General features: G+C 41.8%; 1 protein-coding gene and 1 long non-coding RNA gene across 9 annotated transcripts in view; one reads left to right on the forward strand and one right to left on the reverse strand.

The window, feature by feature from the left end:
* The window catches only part of LOC107271868 (mucin-4), a 61,788-nt gene that overhangs the window by 27,643 nt on the left and 10,241 nt on the right, over window positions 1–23,904 (forward strand). For 2 of the 7 annotated variants that reach the window (XM_015748379.2, XM_015748382.2), the window contains exons 2-8: window positions 16,484–16,740; window positions 19,516–19,682; window positions 19,790–19,990; window positions 20,201–20,758; window positions 20,885–21,332; window positions 21,408–22,266; window positions 22,375–22,665. In XM_015748379.2, coding sequence (XP_015603865.1) covers window positions 16,484–16,740; window positions 19,516–19,682; window positions 19,790–19,990; window positions 20,201–20,758; window positions 20,885–21,332; window positions 21,408–22,266; window positions 22,375–22,665 — 2,781 coding nt within the window. Of the gene's footprint in view, window positions 1–7,444; window positions 7,587–7,662; window positions 7,750–10,189; window positions 10,425–10,638; window positions 10,835–10,902; window positions 11,011–14,684; window positions 14,880–16,483; window positions 16,741–19,515; window positions 19,683–19,789; window positions 19,991–20,200; window positions 20,759–20,884; window positions 21,333–21,407; window positions 22,267–22,374; window positions 22,666–23,904 lie in introns of those variants that run through there. The other 5 variants (XM_025089145.1, XM_015748383.2, XM_025089143.1 and 2 more) reach the window with 5 other exon arrangements.
* LOC112494964 lies at window positions 3,135–7,299 on the reverse strand. Of its 2 annotated transcripts, XR_003061017.1 has the most exons (7): window positions 7,209–7,299; window positions 7,040–7,132; window positions 6,790–6,969; window positions 5,417–5,696; window positions 4,007–4,319; window positions 3,799–3,929; window positions 3,169–3,524 (listed from the first exon to the last, which is right to left on the reverse strand). It is a non-coding gene; the product is annotated as an uncharacterized LOC112494964 (long non-coding RNA). The 2 variants fall into 2 exon arrangements; XR_003061016.1 differs by having other exon boundaries at window positions 3,135–3,524; window positions 7,040–7,256.

Here is a 23,904-nt window from a genome sequence, read left to right on the forward strand (position 1 = left end):
CCCGGGGGGGGGGGGGGAGGAGGAATATTTGACATGGACGCATCTTCTCAAACGACCAGTCGTTTTCCTACGATATTACTTCCTCCCTAAGGTTTACGTGTCGTGAATTACACATGCCTGTTGTATTATAAAGCATCCTGGAACATATAAAAAAAAAATATTTTATGTTCATTGCCGTTTGCTATGTAGTATTGGACAGCAGATCAAATTCTACTTAGCTGCGAAGGCTAATCCAATGAGTCATGTGTTGTTAAATGATAGTACAGTCATTAAGAAGGGCGATAATACACATAGAAAAATATTTTAGATATATATATATATATGGCTATCCCTTCCACATATGCACTTGCGTGAAGATATATAATAATCGCAAGAAGTTGTCTTCCTCTGATCTATATTTGCAAAAAAATAGGACAAAAAAAGTAACGCTAATTAATATATTATCTCCCTGTTCTATATAGGCAGATGTGGGTACACGTGTGATTAGACTATTTTCGTCAACTAGTAGAAATTACTGTAAATCGTATTCACGGTATCCTACACTTCCGTGACTGGTTTGGTAACCGAACTTCCCTGACTTGCATCGTTAACCCTGGGCTAACATACCGGATAACGATCGGGAGTTAATCGATGACTTAACGATACGAATCACGAAACGGCTCAATTCGTAAGCTGATTTATACCTTGGATGAGCAGCTGACATCGGCGCCCCGAAAAAAGGTGACGTGCAGCTGCCGCACGAATTTTCAAAGACCTATTTTTTTATACCGCCCGATAATCATGGAGAAATATGGATTTTGATTAACCATACGGGTAATTTGAATCGATAAGTTTAACAATCGCTACGCTAGAAATGGACGGTTACGTTAAATTCCTATAAATCAACGAGTGGACGTTAAGCGATTAATCAAAGGTCACTGAAGACTTACGCCGGGATGGGACGAGACAATGAGAATTAATGGGACACCGACAAAAGGGACGATCAGTCTTCACGGGATGAGAATAATAAGAAATTTACGAGATTTTCCCGAGGCACTCTGTGATATCGAGTTTCTATGGTTACAGGCTATACTATAGGATACCTAATACATATTCACTCATAAAATATTTGTGTGATAATAAAATAGAAATTAAATTACGTTGAATATCTTTATGCGATCATTAAAGTACCGTTACTATAGGAACTAAAATTCTTGAAATCTTTCTTCAGATTGAATCAGACTACGGGTCTGGAAAAAAATACTTTTCTTTTTTAACTTAAAAACAAATCATAATTTTGGACATTTCCGGGTAGTGTTAAAAGAAAATATATATTCCTCCCTTGCAAAACACTTAGTTTCATTCTTGAAGTCACCCTGCGTCCCGGAAGCAGGTGCATCGAATAACTGAGATTAAATTGCAGAGGAGGTAATACGTCACAAGCTGATTCCCTGTCTTATATAGCTTTATAATTTACGAGGGGCCCCCAAACACGGTGGGCCTGACGTTGCTCCCGTAATTTTTTTCAACAATTGATCCTTCGGTAATTCGCCGAAGATTGGCAACTCTTGCGTCCCATACTGTAAGGATCTTTATCTGCAACTAATTAGTTGGACGTGCGCATCGTACCAAGCAAATCGGCCATATCTTAAGCAGGACGTAAAACAGAGTCAGGAAAATAGTAGCGTAAGTAGCCTGGAGAGTCTTTACAGTAAACGATCCGAAAGTGGAGACGAAAAGAGTAAATGGAGAAAGGGGCCCACGGTTCGACCTGAGTAAACCCGAATAGACCTAAGGGTTTACGGTGAAACCCCTTTCGCCTGGAGTAGCTGAAGAGTCGTCAACCCTTTGCACAGGGAGTTTGGCTTCTGGATATCGTTACGAGAAGAAGCGGAAGCCTGAACAGGACTAAACGATTTTTCTTAAGTAAATATTTCATTTCGAGATGAAATCTCAAAAGGCAGATGCTTTTATAGGTTACGAACGGGGTCAGCCAGTCGTACAGTACTTCCTTACGGGCTCTAGAATTTCCATAAAGGAAATTGTAATTTAATAATTTCCTAGAAATTAAAGAAATTTGGTGAAACTTTAGAAACGTGCGTGTCGATGAGTATAAGAGCAAGTACAGGCGGTCCTACGGGGAAATTAATTAATTAATTAACCCAGGCTTCTCGTGTGATGCTGTCAAGGGGTCAAGTCTGAAAATAGGGGACAAACGGAAGGTCAGAGTTCAACGGTGGACAACCTTATACGCGTGCAGACACCCACTGCTATTATGCATAGATATTTTTACTTATATGAGTATTTCGAAAAAATGTCTGATGTTGTGCCACGACAATGTACAATACCATAATGTAACTAATGGCTTGAATCGGTAATAATTTTATGCATTCATCATTTTATTCTATTATCTCAGCTCCTGAAGATACATATTACCGTCATAGAAAGTAAGGACTATAGAATGACTATGAATATCGTTGAGCATCCCATGTGTACCACTCAGTATGGCAGAAGATCAAGCATCCTGCTCTCAAGCCTCTTTTAATCGTATAACCTATCCACAGACCATGAGGTAGGAGACATAGGGCTGCATAGTCGTATCACAATGCGCGCGATAATTAATCACTCGACACTTCAATGAGGCCGCTTCACGAGGTCCATACGGGTGAAATAATGCGCGGATGCTTGTGGCGAGAGAAGATGGAGATGGTGGACGAAGAGAGATGAAAGGGAAACGTGGAAAAAAAATAAAGAAATAAATACACGGAGAAAGAGAATGAGAAAGAGAGGGCATGCGCGGTGAGTGAATGAGAGAAGAATAAACGCAGTTTCCGGTCCACGAGTTCACTTGGCTACCGCAATGCAAGATCTCTTTCTAATCAATTGCATAAGCTTGTCCGTCGGCTGAACTGAGCGCACATTGTTTTCGAAAAAAAAATTGATAAATCTTTTGTTATTTTCTGAAAAATAAATTCCACGGAGATAGTGGTCCACGAATATTGGAATATTTATGAGAAAAAAATTGTTCCGTTAAGGTGACCAGTTCGGTGAGTTCAAAGGGTTGTAAAGAAAGTCACGCGTGACCTGATGGCGAAGCCATAGAATAAAGTTAAGAAAAATATCTAGTGTCAGGGAAACGTATTACTTCTACGTGAGTATCCGGAGGGCTTCTACCCTACGGAGGGTTAGGTGTATATCTAGTGCATCTATACTTCATAAGAATTCGTAGAATAGACGTGTAACAAATAAAATGAATTCAGCTCACCTGATAACGTTTTAGAATTTCATTTTTCATGCTGTGGTAATGGGACTCTGACCCAGTAGTTCCCTTAGATCCTTTGCATGAGAATGCTAACTATAAGTCCCATACGCGAAGAGGCGGCTTTTAATTTCTTTCAAAGCAGCAGATAATTAATCCTGCTTAGCCTGAGACTCAAGAGCCGCTTTGGGTTGCGTGTCGAGAATCGATGCTGCCACCATAAACCGATTGTAGATTTCACTAGCATGCGATCCCGGCCTCCATTTTATAACGGGTGTTCCACTATCTGAAAGAGTAAGCATACCATACAATTTGATCTGAAGACATTAACATATCTATTCCTTGATACCTATATCTCTACAACTATAATAAGTGCAATGAGAAATAGATATCAATACGAATAAATATTTGATTAATCCCGTTAGATCGACAAATCTCACTATTTATCTGTGCCCCCAATCAAAATAAAATTATGTCAAAGTTCATGGCGCATTGTAGCGACGATCACAGCTGATAAATTAGTCGTAAATTTCAAGAGTACCTCTATAAATCATACGTACGATAGCATATCCATAAAAGCTTGATCGAGTCAGGTGGAAAAGTCCATTTTTAGTTTGGCTTCTTTAGGAAGTATAAGAATTAAAGCTCCCATCCACCTGTTTCCATAGTATCTGCTAAATAGCTTCTAGACCTAATCAGTCAAACTTCGTTAACCCCTCGATTAAGTTACTTTCATCAATGATCAATTTAAGTAAAATGCAGTTTCACCTAAGGCACGAAAATTTATTCGCAAAGTAGAGCCTTGCATATCGTAAGCGTTCTCATGCCTGCATATATGCATAAAGGTTTGTTGTGATCCACATATAGCATATACAATACAGGACGACCCTGCCTTGCTCGTATCCACACCCATGAAACCGGATGTGGGAGCAAAACGAAATAGTTAATGGCAGAACGACTGCTACTTCCTGTGTCCAGAGAGGCTTTCATTGTAGCGACTTTCCTGGTGCTGTTTAGAGCGACGGAAACGCGCCGTTTGCTTCCTTCCTTCCTTCATTTTTTCTGTTCCAATTTTATTGTCCTAAAAAAATATAAAAAAAACAGTCATACCACTATTGTCATTGCCGTGAAAATACAATACAGATCACTTCCCTATCGCGTATCGCATCTAATTTGATTTAACAACAAGGATACAATGAAAATTCCTAATTTCTCTCAAGTCCAACACTGGGATTCGGTTACTTTGAAATTAGCCATTGATTTTCCACGGACCTATGAGAAAACCTCCCATAGGCAGAGACGTGTGAGAAGGGGTTAATATGGAGAAACAGAGGATGTACAGTGAATCTCGTAAAGGGTGATACACATTGGTATAGACACAGCGTTCATGTAAATTGCACACGCCCGTCCCTTGTTATGTAAATTTCACCGTCAGCATTCATTTGCGTCGATAGAGAAACCCAGTGTGTGCATATGGGAAATTGGTTGTCGATCGCAAAATCTTCACCGAGAAAAACAATGCGAATTTCACTTAGGATCGTTGTTTTCTCTCTGTAGCTCTGGATATAGATGGCAGCCAAGTATCCTAAAGCAAGGAGAGCTAGTTAGCCAGGACGTAACCCGAAGATAGATAGGAATTACAACGTGTGGGCTAAACAGGCCCTGGGATCCATCCGCCCACGTATGTCTTAGGTGCATATGTTACCACCGTATATGCATATGTGCTTGTACGTGCATCTAACTACTCTTGAGAATACTGGCTGACTTTACCAAGTAAACTTATGAATGATATTATGCCTCGCGGTTGCTTCACACTCGGTCAGATCTCTTCATATTATCATTATCCAATGAAAACCGGACCTGAGTAACGGCTCGTTACCATCATCCCGCTTTGAGATTAACGTAACGAGAAAGGTGAGACATTCTTTCCTCCCGTGAAGTGACTATGGCCTTTCCGATAAAGTTTAAATTTCTCTTTGAGTATCGAGTAACAGATGTCTTGAGGGTAGAATAGATTTCGAAAAAAGTTTAGATTTTTTTTTTTTGAAACACGTGGAATATGGGAAGTTACAAATCATGTGGTATCAGTCTAGCTATGCGTGAAAAACAGCATCCCTTCTCAGCCCTTAAAAACATCTCTCTTCCTTCTTGCTCGTCCTGACTATTCCTTATACTTACTTGGCTTCTTGCTTGGCTTTTTCAGTGAAAATATTTCAGGAGAAAAGAAAAGTGATCCAGGGAACACTGAAATCTTTATCTTCTCACGAGAAGAACTTCAGCTTCCAGGAATCCGGTTCTTCTGCCACTTAGTATATGTTACCTCTACTATCTTCTCTAGGTGTACCCAGAGACTAGCTTATCTCTATCGATATCATAACATTCCTTGGATGTGCCGGGTAAGGCTAGTTTACTGGATACTTGCAATTTATGATAATATCCCAAATTAGCAGCTTGTCATCTATGGATAGACATAATAAGAATAATTATAAAATATTGGAAAATACAAATGTCGAAGGTAACTCTTTACTAGGGTGCTTAAAATCTGGTGGTGATTACCGTTATAAATAATAGTAGTACGTGATGACAGAGAGACTATGATTTACCGTCACTATATCTTCACGTGGAGTGAAACGTCAAAAGGGAAATAAGCAAAAATACCTCGAGTGAGATTGTAAATAAAGTATAAGTTGAGAAGCCGTCATTAAGCTATTTTTTATTTCGAATAGTCGCTAAAAATTCGAGTAAAATTATTGATTCATAGACATGGCTTAGATTTGCACTAGTACTATGGGACGTCCGGATAAAAGAGATCTAAGATCAGATAATATCCGTAACGAATCAATGGATCGTCTATCGTTAACGTAAAAAAATGCAAATAGAAAATACATAATCATGAACGTGCAGGACATGCGAGCTATAACGTAAGTATATGAATTGATAAAACCAACGAGTCAAATGAAAATGAATAAAAAAAAGCACAAAGAATGGCTCAGGCCGGTTCCAATCATGAGGATCGATAGCGCGTCGAAGGGCGGTGAAGATCAATGAAGACCTCCGCCTTAAACGAATTTATGGATCATTTATCAAGCGCCTAGAGGCAACTCACGACAAATAGTTTCATCGCTCAAAACCACTGGAAAAACAGTACGAGCTACGAGGAAGAACTAGGTAAAATATTCACAAGATTTTTTCTCTGACGTGCGAAAAATATATCGCACCAGAAAGAAAAATCTTACGAAACTCATAAATTATTTATCAAATCTAATGAGATTCGCTTGCAATAGACTTTGGTGCATCGAACTCGTGGATTAGGATCAATGAGGTTCAACGAACATGAATAAATGTCGCCGACGTAGAATCAAGCGACCGATTGCTCTTAAACCTGAGGAGATTTGACAAGGCAGAAAGAAAAGTGACGAGCGACTCGTGCAAGAACGACTCCATCCCCCTAGTGGTTGTCGTCATCCGCACCTCACGGGACGTGACCAGTTTATGTAAATAAGTCTTAGCAACCACGAGTTTACTCGAGACACTACGAGGCCAGTCCTTACCGTCTAGAGTCTTCTGTTTGTTCTCTGCTATAACGTAACCCGAATGATTTATGGAAAGAAAGAAGCGCAGTTTAGCGGGCCAGAAGCGTGGGCAGGAACGTCCAGCATTCACGTACGAGAGTTCGCTGTATCTATCTTGTATGATTCATTGTAATTGTCGGCGGCTGTGTCTGTCCGTTTCTTCATTCATATGCATACATAGCTGTAAGTACTAACCTAACAGTTCAACTTGACGTACAGATGTACAGACCTCCAGACATTCCTTGTAGCCGTTGTCTTGCATCTCCCCTTGCATCGATTATGAGAAACTCACCCAGGGAGTCATTCAAGAAAATCATTGTCTCTACCGATTAGAATTTACAAGAACTAAAATGTTAGTAAACTAAGCGTGAACGACGCCATAGAATGGGAATCCTTACCGAACGCCGCCGATTCGTCTGCATCCCTACTCCTGGGCATCAACGACGCTCGGCCTACCTACAGGCAATGCTGCCTTTGTATTTGACTTTCCCTAGTCTGTTGGCTGCAGTGCGAGCGCTAAGAAAATGCCTATTATTTCTAGGGTATTTTTTGGGAGGCTTGTGTAGTAAGAAGGGTTGGTAATATCGTAAAGTAGTTTAATGTTTTAACACGTGATTTCAAGTTTTACGTTACGCGGTAATTATTTGTGTGGTGATTCTAAAAAATTTCTAATATTAGCGAAGATCTTTACATAATTTCCTGTTATTTGGGGATTATACTGAAATTTTTATACAGACGCCAGTTTGTGTTTAGTATCCATCTCTCTAGGCAGTATGGTAAGGGCTTGAAAAAATGGCCTCCTAATCCACGAATAACGCCTAACCCACAGTGAATAGTTTATTTTGCTTTTAGATTCTCGAATACTTGTTTCCTTAACGACCATAACTGAACATACTCGAAGAGCATTCCAAGATTCGAAAGACTTCCCTTCAATGGACGGTAAATCATTCATATTTTATCATCGCCTTTCACAAAACGATCTTATTGCAATATCAACTAAATAAATAAATGCATCTTACAAAGTTCATTGAAATTCCGTCGATATTCGATAAAGTGTTATGCCGAAACTTCGCGAGTGTGATGAAATGAATATTCGACGAGAAAGTGATGAGAAAATTCAAGGGCCCTGGTGATCTACATACGGTTAATGTTACATGTACGCATTTTTTTCATTTGCTACACATATAGCGCAGCCATATATTAGGTACTTCCGTGTTGATTTAGTAGCTTTATCGATGTCTAGTGTGTTTCAACTCAACACGTACCGTGCTAATATTTATATTTAGGCTTTACGAATGTTTTGAGCCCTATGTGAGCTTAAGTGCTACACTTTACATCGTTCGATTTATTTCACACATGAGCTCCCACGTGTTGACTATTATTTATAACAGACTCGCCCAAGTAAAAACGACTTCTCAAGGTATCTACTAATAATTCTTATTTTTATAATTGACAAGCCAAACTGATCGATCAAGTAAATCGTCAAAAATAATTCCTAATATTATCCCGAGATGTTAACACGATTATATGTAGACACCCCGGTGAGGAATGATTGTCAGCCTGTCAACGCTTCCTGTCATAGCAATTGGTACTGATAGTCTAATCTCATTTGTGCTCAACTACTTAGTGTTCTCGGCTCTTATCCATTTGTCTGCTAACTGGCAGGACTTGTCATTCAAGGCGCCAGACTTTAACGCCATTGCTGTCAATCAGGTTATTTTCATTAATCGGTAATTAGGCTTTCTCGTCCAAAAATAAAATAACTTTTTAAGTTGATACTGTAGGACAGCGGGACTAACGTAAGTAGTAAAGAAATGATTTAATGAAAAAGTTTCTCTCGTGAAAATATTCATCGAATGCGTTGTTGAAAACGGTTGAGCCTCTCGCCATGGAAACATGCCCTATCGTTCCTGGATCATACAAGCATCGACCTTCCGGTCGATTCTGGTCGCCGCGTTAGCTAGTCGATAAAATCGCAACGATAAACTATCGCGTAGAGGATTTTATAGCACGTGGCGTTAGGGAGATAAAGCATCTTGTGGGCTTTTCGATATGACGGTCAAGCTTCTCTTAGAATTTTATCTAAGCACGATCCTAATATAGGATAGTATAACGTAAACGTAAACTTTCCATATACCGAGTATACATACGGTAATAAAACATTATAGGGCATGTAGGTTATAAAATTGTATTACATTTATAGCCATTCGCACTTTTTGTATTGTCTTTTTCTTTTGTCTTTTATATATATATAAATGTGTGGGAATCGTGTTAATCGACAGGAGAATTAGATGTCGTTGACTCGAGTCACCTACCGAAAATGAAGATAGTGACATCCGGTATAAAAACCCGTTGGACCGGTTCAGTACCAACCGCTATGTTTTCGACAATCGAACCTTTTGCCACGTTGAGCTGATCCACCGTTTCGGGAGTTGATTTTATTCCATTTTTCTTTCCCCATTTCAATTCTTTATCATAACATCTTTGCAATCTTAATTGAATTAATACTGACAGGGGTGGAGGAACTTTTAACGATTTAACTGTAAATTATGAATTATTCAATTATTCGTGGCTGCCCCGCGATACCGAGGAATGACGATGTTACAGCGAGTGGCTATTTTGACATCCTCGCGTGACTCATAAGTCGTTAACATCAAATCGCATAACTGCACTAACCTTTATTCAAATACAAAATTGCACGTTTGTTATCATTTTTATTTTCTGTGGATACCAAACGGACAGTCACACTCTTGCCTTCTGCATTATTTGAGAAATGTGAAATTAGGAGGATCATCGTACATCGAACAATTGTACGGCACTATAATTCTATTTTTAGTATTATTTCTATTTCTATAGTATTATTTCTATTTCTATTTCTTTCTTATTTCTATTTCTATTTCTAGTATTATTTATAATTACTGCTTACTAAAATAGGGTTAGCATCTGACGGAATATGATGGAGCCTTTCCAGGACATCCCGTAGACGGCATAGATCATAGATCAGGTGTCAAGTAAAATTTCAGCTTATTGTAAAATAACCGCGGGGCTTTGCTTACCAGTTTACTCTTTCGATTCTGTCAATCATCATGATTTTTTCAAATTGATGCGGTAGTTGCGGCGAGACCACAGCCAGCTACGACTATACTTCTCGCAAGCATAACCACATTTCCCTTTAATTAATTTCTAGCAAGGGTATCGACTTTCGAAAGCCACTGCAAAAACTTTCCTTGATGAGAATTTAAAATCGCTCTGTGGAGTGTGTCAGTGGTGAATTAATAAACTTTTCTTTTTATTAGACCGTTAATGTGTGCTCGTACGAGCGACAATGAGAGAAGCGATTAACCTTCCATTTATTTAATTCAAAAAATATATATTGCAGACAATTGAAATGACTATTTAAATACAACATGGCCACTCAAAAATTACCCAATTAGTGGATTCTTCTAAAAATACGTGTATCCACGCCTCGCCAAACAGGCACACACGCCACATACGTAGAATATTCCAACAGCTGCCTATCTTGCAGGAAAACATGCAAATGCAGACGATTCCATTTGCATTTTGTATTTCCTAATAAGGACTCTATTAGCCGACTAAGTACGACCATGAACCAGGTAAAGATATTTTTAAAAAATACTCATCAAGCAGCCACATGGCTACATGGGCCGCTTGCGTGAGGAGCCCAACAATTTAATTATAACAGCTTTACAATTGACTTCGAATATCTAAATTCACACCTCGTATCTTTGCAGTATACCTATAGGTCTATAAAGAAATGTACGTCGTCCATGTTTCAAGTAATCTTACGTAACTTCCTCTACTCTTAAGATGCACGTGCTCGTGAAGAGTGGGGTACGCAGCTCAACCTAATTTTTGACTTCCGGTCTGTGCATCTTGCTCAATGATCAACCGAGGAGATCCATATAATTTAGAATGAAATATCTCTTTTCATTCCTGCCTGTCAACGCCATGTTTCCTATCAAGCTCACGTTCCAGTCTTAAGAAAGCAAAAGTCCCAGGAAAGGTAATCGTCGATCTCGAGATTCACGTACTTTTATTAGTGACGTTAAAGTATTATGATTTTTCTTACAGATTGATATCCTAATACGCTGCACGTAGTCGCTCGACGAATCTGAATAACGAAATAAATTGGTGATGAAGCTGTTGGACGAAAAGCCAAAGGAATAAATAATTGCTGAGGTAATCTCATGGAAGTTTTGAAAGCTCTTGGAACTTTTGGAAAGCGTCGAGGTTTAAGATGTAAATCTACCAGCCTGAGCAGAATTTCAGGGATCTAACCACTGCAGTGTAGAAAGTATCTCACTCTCTGATGTCTAAGCCGGTACTTGCTACTGTTGGTCCTCTAAGACTGGTGCCACATTCTACATATAGGGCTTTAAGAGGAATCTACATGTTAGCGTGAAATCCTCAAGACACGACACCCTAAATGAACTGAGCTCGAAAGCTTTCCGAAGCGTTCCCATGGAACGTAGCGTTAAGGTACCTGCACATGAGTAATTGGAATTCGCATTCTCAACGGTATAACTTCCACACTGATAGACTTGACGTAGATTAACAGCACGTGAGGTATACTTCGTGATGAGGGCATTGGACAAAATTAATGGAAAATAATGAGTGATTATGTAATTGCTCTAGAGGAACGACTAGCAGTGCGTCTTTAATGACGTTTATTAAACGATAGCTAAAGAGCAAACAATGTGACTCCGTGATGGCGGCTCTTATCGTCAATTACTCGGGACCTAAGTAGAGCTAATGACGGAATGCACTTCCTACTTCTGACTGTCTGGACCAATGTCGATTGTCATTTAATTCACTGGAGAATTAAACCTCTTCCACGGTGCATCACTCTTGACTCGAGACGTCTCTTGACAACAGACTATAAAGAATTTTCATGAGGATCGATCATCTTCATGAGATACTCGACAATATCTCATATAATTTTCGTCGTTGAGTTATCAATCTTTTGTTTGATTACGAGTCAATCATTCTCCCACGGGACGTTCATAGGCGAATCATTACTGAATGCATCGCAGGAACTGACCGGGATGACGTGACGTCGTCGAAGTGACATCAGATAATCTCTTAGCTATTCGGTAAGCGACGGGGAACATGCTTTTGGAAGTCCGGCGTATCTTGCTCATCCGATATTCTTCATTATCTATAAACGAGGGTCAAGGTGTACGCACAGCTGGATGTAACTATAGGTATACGTGGACTTTGAGTATTTTTTTTTAAAGAAATTACAAATTCTTATTCATAAGCACAGAATTTGATGACGACGCAACACGAATTACCAGGGTGTGTTACAGAATTGATATCTGACATTGAATCTATTGAGGATATAGAGGGATGATTTAAAACCTGAGTCAGGTATTGAATCACGTAATAATAGATGATGTATAGTATTGCTCCTTGGGTATACGGAGGCTGTAAGATAAAGTCACTCTCGTTTTCTGTACCATCAACGAATCCTTCTTAATTTCTTTCTTTTCATTCGTTACTGTTGTCTATTAGAGGTTATCGTCTCATCTTGGTTTCCAAGTCATGTCAGCACGATGTGGTATGCCGATCTGATATGGTGTTATTGTCTCTAGTCCCAAGGCTTTATATGGTTCTGGTGGCTGAGCTCTTTCCGTATGTAATAAAACGAGTCAGAACTGAGTCGCCATTGCATGTCGTAGGAAACTTTTCAACTTGGTATACGTTGCCTTAGGATTACGTTATCGTCCATTAAATCCAGTCTTTTGATAGTGGCTCTAATAAGTTTGTCAATGAAATGTCAATTCCATTGAATTTACCAATATTTCTCTCGGTTGCAGTTTTTCCCAACACTTATGGACGTACTTTCAAATCTTTCAATACTGTGCTCATTGTTTTCAGTGAAAAATAGTCACCTACGCTTTCAAGTTTACTGCCCTCGCGGGCCATAAACACTCCTTTGAAGTAAGGCTCTAACGAGGTTCCGTACTTTTGCGTCATAATGCCAGCATTCAGTGTGGCTCCCCAAGTGCACGAGTCCCTGTCAAATACAGTTCTCTCGACTCACGTGAAATCATCGAGACGACGACAGTTTTGTCGTCTCACTGAACTCCAATCAGTTTCAGTGATCAAAATTCAGACATCAAGTCTACTTTAGAACGTGATCCTGGCCATGAGGCATCCTTGCTGTTATTTATTAGCGCAGCCAGTAATGATCTCCTTCACAGTCGTTGTAAAAAATTGAAATCCTGTCGGAGGATATTGACCTCGGCGATCCTATCGTAAATACGTCGAACTTCAAGCGTATCCGTGAATGGCAACGGCGAAGTCAGTCACTGAGAGAAACTGCTGTGAGGCTAAATAATACTTATGTACAAAAAAAAAACTTCCCGACGACCGACTTCAAAGACGGTCCCCGTTTCTTTCGAAGTCTTGCATAACTTGATTTCTCAACATGATTTTACAGACCGCAAGGAGGTCGCTGCCAAATTTGGAAGTGACCCGGTAGACACATAGCTGAGCAGTTAGGAAAGAAGAATGGTACATGCGAGCAGCAAGGAATTGGCTGGCAACGAAATTTCAGGACGAGTCAATATGATGTCATGAACTGGTTTTTTGTTAGAATTGTATTATGATAATTTTCGGACCCAGAAGGGGTTCGAATGGTCGCAGTTTTTATAAGAATATATGGGCCTGACCGAGGTCACCTGAATTATAAAACGAAAGAAATTCATCGGTCCGAACGTTGGTTGCGGTAGTGAATGCTGAATGGCGGTGTGGTGGGTCCCTCCTGGCTATAGGAGGCTGAGCGAAGGGTCTGCTTGGTTTTGTGTTTTTCATTTTTCGTGGGCCTCACAGAGGCCCCAACGGGCCGGTGCACAGGGACTGGTCCGCGATCTACCGTAACCGCATTCCTCCATGACGTTCTTTGCCTCTCCGCACCACGTCTTAACTTTCATCCTACTCCTCACCCCTTTGATGCTCCCAACTCCCCCAGAACTACCACCTTAATAGTTCTACGTATATTTTATCTTTTATTTTTATTTGCATTCTTCTTATTTGCAAACGCCAAAAACAAAAGGAACCCAATTCCGAGTCACAAATGACGTAGTCGTATAAAAGGTGAACTGATTCTCTGCTGCAACTAATGGACTCAGTTTTGAAATCCCATTGGACACATGCGCCCTGATGCATTATACGTGCCAGTCGCGTTAGATCCCATCTGCATCCCTGGAAGAGTAATTCAGCCATGTACGTCGTGTTGTCTTAAGGTCGTGCAAGTTCGCGAACACCTTAACAGCCGAGCTCCGAGGTGGGCACCTAATCCTCCTCTCTAGGCAGTCAACCGGCAAGGGGATAATATAAGCTTGCACCGTGTGTGCGAGTAACCATGAATTACGCGTTTTCTTGATATCTTGGTTCAAGTCGAGGAGGCACGGTGAGCTGTCTGTCGGCTTTTCTGAAGATCCGCGCGAGCGGCCCTCCGGGCCACTTTGCATAGCGAGGCTCATCGGCCATGCCGGACCTCCCACGGCTCGACCGGCATCACCCTGCCAACTTCTCTTTTCTTCTTCTTTGCTCCTCTCGCTCTCTTATCTTCCTTTTCTCTTTACTGCTTCTTCCCGAACCAGCACAGCATCCTCATGGTCGATCTTTAGGAGCTCCTGCTTCCTTCGCTGCCTGACTGCCTGTCCAACCAACTTCACTGAACCTTCCTGATCGAAGACGAACCCCTTTACGGCTTCCGATTCTACGTGGAACCCTGTCTGTTTGTATTATTGTTTAGAAAAATGCACAACTCCATGCATACCCGATGCCTTATTGATGCGTTAAGCTTTTCTCATTCTAGGATCCACGGAACCTTTAACGGCGCAAACAATTCCCACGGTGAACATTGAACACTGGCTGCGTCCTTGACTCATAATTCGCAGTTCTGACGTCTGTAAAAAGATCCATCGAGCAACGCTCTCTACTAACAACCATGACGCATTTACAGTCTCTGGCATGTGTGCCCAGTCAGAAGCAAAGTGCAATATCCAGTGTTCGAGTACGGGCTGAGGTAGTGCGCAGTGAGTTTTAAAAATTCAGCATCCTGAGAATTGCGACAGAGTATCATCCATGAATCGGCAATCATCCGTAGCAGACATTCTGCTAGCTTAAAGTAATTCCATGGAAGCGTGGATGGTGATGAGAGTGTCAGTTGTTATTGTTCCTCTCTCTCTCTCTCTCTCCCTCTCTCTGCATCCCGTAGAGAGCAATGAGACGTATTCAAGCATTCTGACGTTTTCTCCTCTGGAAGCAAATCTCCGTCCGTGCATCACCGGTCTGTGCATTGCAGTTATACACGCAGCTTCCGAGGTTACAAGCAGCAAGCAAGAAATACTCTATGGACGATTGTATCAAATCAGATTGGTTCTGTGGCCGACCCATGCTTCGGGCACTGTTCTTGCAAGTATACAGGGTGTGTCCAGATTACTGACTCTTCGACAAGTACATGCTGAACCCTATTCAGAACTATTCTGCACAGTAGTTTCTGAGAAGATTAATACTCTAATCGTATATTAATCATTGGATGAATCCAAAGCTACCACAGTTAGCGTAACGTCGATCGTGGCTTCAGGAAAGAATCATCGTAATGGCCTGGGATGCTTAATGTGCATATGGAGATGAATGATAAAGACAACGAGAGGATTCACAAAGTTCGTGAGAGAGGAGAAAGCGGCAGGATCGTCTTCGTGAAGTGAATCCTGAATATATTTAACGTTGAGTCACGTTCCTCAATGAATTTGCTATTCTACAATATTATGGGCCATCCCTCTTCTCCGTGTCCCATTCGGCAACCACCTTCTCCTTTTCCGACCAGACCGGATGGAATTAATACGAAATCGCATCAAAGCACGAACACCCCTTTCGTTTGTGCGAACGTTGGGAATTGAGCGATCGGCATTGTTCGAAATGAAACAAAGACAGGAGAAAACAAAACGAAAAAGGAGGCCAAAGCGTGACCGATAATGGCTCAGCCAACCAGTCTTTGGAAAACACGCGCCATTGTTATATCACTCTTGAGTTGACATTGCGTACAGACGAATGATAAAAGCTCACCAATTAAAACACTGCTTCCCTAACTTCCATTGAGACACGCCGAATCCTTCGCAAAATTCACCAAGTCTCATTAACTGAAATGTCTTTTTTTTTGTGACGCACCCGTTACATCAAGATACTGCGAAATTGCTACATCGCGTGCACCTTGCTATCACGAGAGAGATTATACTTTTCTGTTTTTCTTCAATTGTCGATTTGTCCCTTACGATATCCCTATCTGAACTTTCAACTTTGGCTGCGACCCACGTTCCTCTGTCCTCAGAAAAAAAAAGGACCGGAAATCGTACATCAACTGCACCCTACGTACAAACGTAACGATTGACGTTCCGAGTGCTTCCGATGCACTCACTTTTAATCCAGCCAAATGAACTCCAATTCGAGCAATTTGATCCAATGCAGGAAATGGTCAGTGATGCACGAAATAAATGCCATAGAAGGTGCTGCTTGAGATCATTGTGCGCGAACGCGTGAAGCTTATTTCATATTTCATATTTTTAAAAACTTCACGTATTCTAAGAAATCTCCTATGTGCTTACTAAAAGTATGTTTTTTTTTTATGTTTCTCTTACAGCCGAGTCTGACATATGCACCTTCGCTGCCAGAACGGAACACTTTCACATCTCGAAGAAACCATCAACGTCTCTCTTCACATCTGACACGAGGCCTAAGGCTTTACGAGAATTGTACGAAGCTGCCGCCATTGTTGCCGTAAGAAGTTTGGACTCCTTGAGAAGAGATCGTGATGTCTCTTCCATGGACATGTTCATCTGCACGCCGGTGCTGGGCAAGAAGAGACGAGATCAGAGTCTCGATATCGAATCTAGAGTGGTCGGTATCTCGTATCTCTGTGAGACACAATGTCTTACAATTATTTTATAGGGAAACTAATAAGTTCATTATGCGAAGGCTAGCGGAAAGAGAATCTCGGTGGGTGTGACATATAGGATTTCGGGGCACGGGTCCCATTGTGGAAACCGCCAGAGATTAATCCCATAATCCACTTGTCTGTAATACCGTTGATTCAGGGAAGTCCCTGCGTTCAGTGAGAAGAGCGTTATTCAATGGCGACTATAAACTTGACAATGTACCTGCGTATAGGAAGCGCCGTGCTGTGAATGTAACGTGAATTAAATTTAGTTAGGTTTGGACGCTAGTTAGATAGCCACAGGACTTGGGCCTGGCCAGGGCCGTCATTATGGTTCCTTGGGTCGGGTGTGTTGGTTCGAACAGGTTCAGTGGAATATGTCATGGGATGTTCTGGAGATAAATTAGGTACTACCCGGTGGTCCTCAAAGATCGTCTGAAAATTTTCATAGATAAAATATCAAAGATAAACTCAAAATCTTTAGCAAGCTATTATATCTGTGGCATACATAGAAAATACAGTAGATAAATAAGAATCACGTAAAACGTATCCAGTGAACGTTTGAAATCTCTTTTTGCTTCTTTATTGGTTTCTTCTTTTTTCTCATCTAACTTTGCCACATTCATATACAATACGTATATATACATATATATGTATATATAGGTAGTTTTTGTCAAGAAATCGAAGGACAGTGAAAGGATTCGACTCGTTTAAACGTCCCGCCAGGATTTATCGGTGGCAGTGATTGACGATGACTGAGGTCATTTACCGGAAATCCAAGGTTCATGTGGGTAATTGAAATTCGATTCGTGTAACAGGGTTCTCCGAGTCTACTACTTTGAATGTTATCACTAAATTTCCACACGATCTTAAGTCTGTCTAGACTTATCTTGAAACTACTAGAGATGAGTTTAAGATTTCTGGTCCAAGGATCACGTGCCAGGCTGCCCTATCTACTATAAACAGTTCAACCTGTTGACAAACAAACGTGATTCAGAACGTGTTTCAGGGTCCCATATATGAAAAGAGAAAAATTAAAAGCAGTCTTTGCTCTGGCAACGTCGGAATTCCTCCCACTCCGTTGCGGGGTTTCTCTGGGGCCCGTAAGAACTTTCAAGGTGTATGTCTATGAACCTGGACCCATACCGGGTGTCCACGAAATGACAATCGATTTCTCAGTCCCAAACTTAACATTCATTATCATTTACACCTTCGCAATTTCATATTTCTCTCCACCGAAGGCTTCACTTTTTACATAGGTAGCTTGATACTTTTCAATTTCCACATATGATACTCTGCAATGGAATAGGCTCGAGAACGTTTTGTCAAAAACATCGAGGACACCCCGTAGCCTTCGTATTCCACAAGGACGAGGGAGCAGGTTACCGACGCGTTACGTACCTACCTTCTTAGGATAAAGAACTCCTGTAGCGGTGGTCCTGGGTAACATTACTTTTCCTTTTACTTTATCCTTTTCCCTTTTTCACGGGTCTACCTGCAGCGACGTCGGCGGGCGTCGGCGGGCGTCGGCAACGGCAGCGGCGCTAATGAAGTCCAAAGGATTAAGCCGCAATCTCATACCTGCAGCGACTGTTCTCCTGCACCAAGAAGTTACGTACCTGCTAGCGTCCCGGAAAAGTAGATACATTACTTAAACGTTTTCATGAAAAATGTACAAGCCCAGATACCAAGCGTGTATGTACATATACTGTAGTATAGCCAGTGCTCGTTGCTCGGTGCTCGGTGCTCGGTGCTCGTTCGCCGCAAGTCGTCGCTGTAAATTACATTGGTGATAAAACGCCGCTTTATTTCGCCAATCTCAATAGCGCCGTGTAGTCACGCCGTGCCGTTATATTGCCGTGGCTTTAACTACAGGGACTATTCCTGATCGCTGTACACAACTGAAATACCTCAAAGAAAGGGAGGGAGAGCATCGAAAACTTACGGCAGAACGCGCAGCCGACTTCATTTTATTTACCCAGCATGAAAGAGCATCGCCGTTTTCCTCCTTAAATGTACCCGTGCGCGGCTCTTAAAAACCGTTTAAGATTACGAGCGTTATTTAACGCTGATGCAGACTGAATATATTTTTCTCCTGGCGGAGCGCGGCCTCTCAGATCTTCATGATTCCAAGTAGAGATACCTTCATGTACCTTCTAATGGAGTATTAAATTCACATTTGTGCAGTTTATTTGAACCAAATTAAATATTCATCTCACCGACTGCATGAAGTAAAGCATTGTATTTGTTTCGTGTAAGGAAGTCGCATTCGAAAGGCAAGAATAACATAGGGCATATAGTAGGTGTTGAAATATCATTTCGCGGCGTAACCCCCGTGTTAGTTCATTTAATCGTGACGTTCTGATAGTCAGAATGCATTTTGTGAATTTTAAATGGGCGAGGCGAAAGGTACGTAGGCGATAATCTCTCGATGCTCGTATACGGGGAAACAGGACTCCTCGATCTCAGGAACCAGTTGGTAACATAATCTGCTCCACTGTTGTACTATGAAATCCAGTTTGCCACAAGATGACAACAAGTAACAATAACTCCCACGCAATGTGATAGCACAGCGCTTAACGGCAGTTATTTTTCTACTCCAATAACGAGACTGACACAATTATACTTGTGCCGGAGAAAACAAAAGAGACAATGGTCGGCAGATCGTTGGCTGTCAATTTTTGATAAACTCTATAAAACTTTGTATCTCTAAGAAACGTGTCTTGGATTCTTTTCAGCCTGCGACTATCGAGGATCTACGAAGATGGACGTCCGCCGAGGCTCTTGGAGATGTTACTGTCCCACCGGATTGCATGTCGAGGATCATGGGAGATACAGCCGACGATGATGCTGTGGATCACAAGTTGCCTAGTCCCGAGGAGCAAGTGCAGGCTGTTGCTCTGAGGTAAACACTTTTTTTTATATTTACGTAAAATGTATGTATGATCATCCTGAAAGGAAATCTTCTTACGTTTCTTTTTTGTCTTTTTTTTTTGTTTGTTGATAAAATAGGTTCCCAGCTGAAATTGTCGCAGTAGACGTGAGTGGTCGAGGATTCGAGAGAATGTCCATGAGAAGAAGATCCTTATTATCTGGTCCTGAGTCTCAGGAAACCGTAGTGAAAAGGAGATCGCGTCCTCGAAGACCGAGAGGAAAGAGACGAAACACCATTGCTGGTACAGATCAAAAGGAAATTCGTCAAGCTATCGGCGGGTAGGTTAAAATTCATCAATAGGCCCCATTACAAACGGATAGCGTTTAGTTTCCTACGATCGAAAGATTCGTAACGCTGGATAAAATTGAACAACATCGCGGGGAATTATCGGGATCGACTAAGAATTTCGATTGTAAACTTACGCAATCTTTACATCATAGCTATCACGATAGACACTTGTTTTTCACCGAAATACATTTATCTTACAGAGAAGCCACAGTCGAGGAACCGGAAGAGGCGTCAACAAGTGCAGCTCCTAGAGCACACCGATCAGCGAGTACAGATATTCTGGGATCTAAAAAGCAGTCGCCAATTGAAAAAAAGTCACACTTCAATACCCTCAAAGCCTGGGGCAGGTCGAGACTAAAACTCATAAGTCCAAAATCTGCTCAAAATATCCCACCGGAAACGGAAACTAGTGTTCAAAGCGAGGAGAGAACCTCGGACGTTCAATCGAGGTCCGCAGAAGAGACTAACATCTATGAAACTGTGACAATGAGACGTAGGAAGGAGAAGTCGCACGAGAGGAAGCCCAGTTCTTCTAGTTCTAGTGGTAAAAGTACTTCGAGTATTCCTGTGTCCATGCCAAGCACTGAGAGGCAACCCAGTGTGAAGTTAAGATCGAGCGCAGCGCAGAGAAGAGAAAGGCGGAAGGGTAATAGTCGAGATGATGCGCCACACTCTAGTTCCGGAAACTGGAGCGCATCTTCTGAGAGTGGACGTGCAAGTATCGGTAGTGAGACTACGACAACCACGCATCAGCCGAGGTAAATCTTTATCACATTATTTTTATTTTATTGATATTTTTTAATTGATAACTTCATATGAATTATGATACAATTCCAATATGTACTTGAGTTTGATATATGATAATTAAAATCATTTAATTTCAGATCAACAACTACAGCATCAATTGGTACTTCTTCTACTTCCTTGAGTCACGTACGACGATTAAAAGGAAGAGACACTTCGGCATCCTCCTCGGTGACGTCCGAGGGCACTTTGACCCCAGATATTATTCAGGACATCACTGCTGTACCATTCTCAGATGATGGAGAAACATCCTCTGTATACTCCTGCGACACAGAGGGTTATTATACTTCATTTCATATGGATTCGGGACTCAAAACCCTCAGGGAAGAGGAACCGGTTCCACAGACTCCACTCACCAAGTCGAATGATCTTGGTTCGGACCCGACTTCTCCGATTGTGGAGAACGAGTATGAACTCTTTGGTAGAGGGTCCACGTCGACAACCACTAGCTCTGCAGGAACTGTCTGTACAGCCTTAATGGCGCCACCTCCGCCAGAAAGGAAGTCCAGTCTAACGGTGGTTGCCATGGTAGGAGTGCCTATCATATTTACATATTTTCATCTATAAATCTTGAAATACAATCGGATTCTTTCTCTTCTTCAGGTTCATGGTCAAAACCAAAATGGTGGCGAGTCACCAGATAGTGGTCATAATACATCTTCATCTCCAGTGGAGTCAGCATCCAGTCCAGCTTGTACCGGAAGATCTTGTTCGGAATTCGAATACTCTGAATCTAGTGACCTTGAAGGATGCGAGAGAATTGAAAGGATTCGATCAAAAACTGCTATCAATACAAGTCGTATTCCCTCCATGTGTGTGATAACTCCACCAGCTTCCGATGACGAGAACGCCAAGGATGCGGATCACGATAAACGGAAGGATTTAAAGAGTAATAAACAAAGTCCAGGTTCGGTTCTGATGTCGGCGACTGTTGGGACGTCTAAGATGGAAGTGATAAACGGACAAGACAAGAATCTTTATGCAACAGTACAAACGGTCTTACCGTCCACGGTATCTAACGAAAAATCATCCAGTCAAACCAATCAGAATCCAACAGCATCGTCAGGAGCAGCTCACACCTCGAAAATTAATCCACTGAGTGGGGTATTGGGAAAGCTTCGTGGCGTCCTACCAGGACGAAAGAACTCAAAAAGTGTGGTCCAGGACGTACCTGTCGCAGACTCCGGCGACTATGTAACCATAGCCGATGTGAGGAATAACAACGACAAGCGACAAGAGAACACATCAGCATCAATTCGATCTCCAGTGACCTACGCGAACTCTGATCTCTTCAAGAAAGACGCAGAGTACGTGAGTCTCACTGAACTGCCTAAGAAACCAGATTCATCTCTAGAGAGAAGAAGACAAGGTGCCCGGGTGACCTTAGACTCAGAGGGTAAGGTCGTCTATTCCTCGGACAGTCTCAAGAGAAGAAAGGGAGCTCATACAACCTTTAATCCAGGTGAGTCCAATCAGTATAAATTTTTGTATCGCGCACTCTGCACTCTTATCGACTCATTTTCACCTTTCTCACTCATTGTGCAATCGTTCATCATCTTCTGACACGCAGGTCCTTTCGTCAAGGAAGGACTATCGCCAAGTCCATCGCCACTGCTTCATCGTGCACAAACTACAGTAAGAGCAGTTACGAGAAGCGCGGATTTCGTAGATGCTCCGGTGAGGTTGACACCGCCTACGTCACCACAGTTGGGTAAACTTATCATAAGGGCGGCGAAGAGCCCCGACAGGGCGGCCAGCCCAGACTACGTCCGGACTCCGACGACAATCGTGGGCCCGACAAGTCCTACCAGTCCACATCGGCAAGTTCGCGGAGCTTACGTCAACGTGCAAGGCGAAGAAGGTAAGGCGTCTCCTGGCACGAGCACTGATCACGATTGCACTCGCACCGTTACGTTAGGACGATTAGAAAGATCGTCGACCGATATACGATCTAACGATAGGGTTAGATCTATTCTGACTTCAGGGAATTCGTTGTTTTTGGGAAAGGCCACGTGTGAAGCACGAAATGCGAAGTCGCGAATTCCTGCACTTACAATCAGGAATAAGGATTCGAATTTGCGTAATGCTAATTGTAGAATCATCTCCACAAAGACTAATAGAAAGGATAGAGCCCCTGGAGATGAAAATAATCCACCGGGTGGAACGAATCAGGAAATGGAGCTCTCGGTGGATCAAGATGCTGACTTAGGTGATATTAGTAAGATCAATCAGGATTCTGAGATTTTGCCTAACGACGGTGTCATCTTCAATGCGAGATTGAATTTCGAAAAGTCGTGTCTCTGCCCGCAAAATTTCAAACCCAGTGGAACTACTCCAAAATTAACTCGCAAACTTCTCATTTCGGATCTCGACACGCCGAGTTTTTGTCGCAAAGCGATCAGTTCTGATGTTTTGGAAAATAAGAAAAATATTGATAGTCCGACCGACGGTATTGATAATTTCGCAGATAAATCGTTAAGCAACAAACAAGATCCCAACATTTACTTGACATGCAATTTCCACCCAGACAAGAATACATTAAAGTTGTCCGAAAAATTTTGCAATTCCGAAAATTCCGATTCAAATTCAGAATATTGTTCGGTCGAGAAACCCGAAGCGTCAAGATCGGATAGAATCGAGCGTAAGATAAAGCGCAGCGAGAGTTATCGCATGGCGAACAGTCCAATAATGTTTATCAAGAAATTGTCGAGCAACTCCGAAAAATCGACAAAAATCGTGCGGACCCCTTCAGAAGAATTGCAAGAGGAATTGCTCAAAGAGAGAATCAATTATCCAGAAACAGTCTCGAGTCCCGCACCACAGTTAGATTCACGGATGGATTACGAGGTAAATCACGCAATGCCAATTTCCCCCCGAAAAACAGCAACCAGCCCGCGTCCAAGAGCGATGGACTTGGAACCGGTTAGAGTCCTAAAGTACTCCGGAAATGACACTGAAATTTGGTAGGAGAAACATGAGAGTATCTTTGAGAATATAAAGATCGAGATAGGTCAACAATGAGCCCGCGTCGTTAAAGCAAGAGAGCCAAGAGAGCGAACGGTGCTCGGGTGACGTGAACTAGGAATTCGTGGGGGCCACG

The sequence above is a fragment of the Cephus cinctus genome, unplaced genomic scaffold, assembly GCF_000341935.2.
Source record: "Cephus cinctus unplaced genomic scaffold, Ccin1 Ccin1_scaffold1043, whole genome shotgun sequence".
In the NCBI taxonomy this organism is placed as follows: domain Eukaryota; kingdom Metazoa; phylum Arthropoda; class Insecta; order Hymenoptera; family Cephidae; genus Cephus; species Cephus cinctus.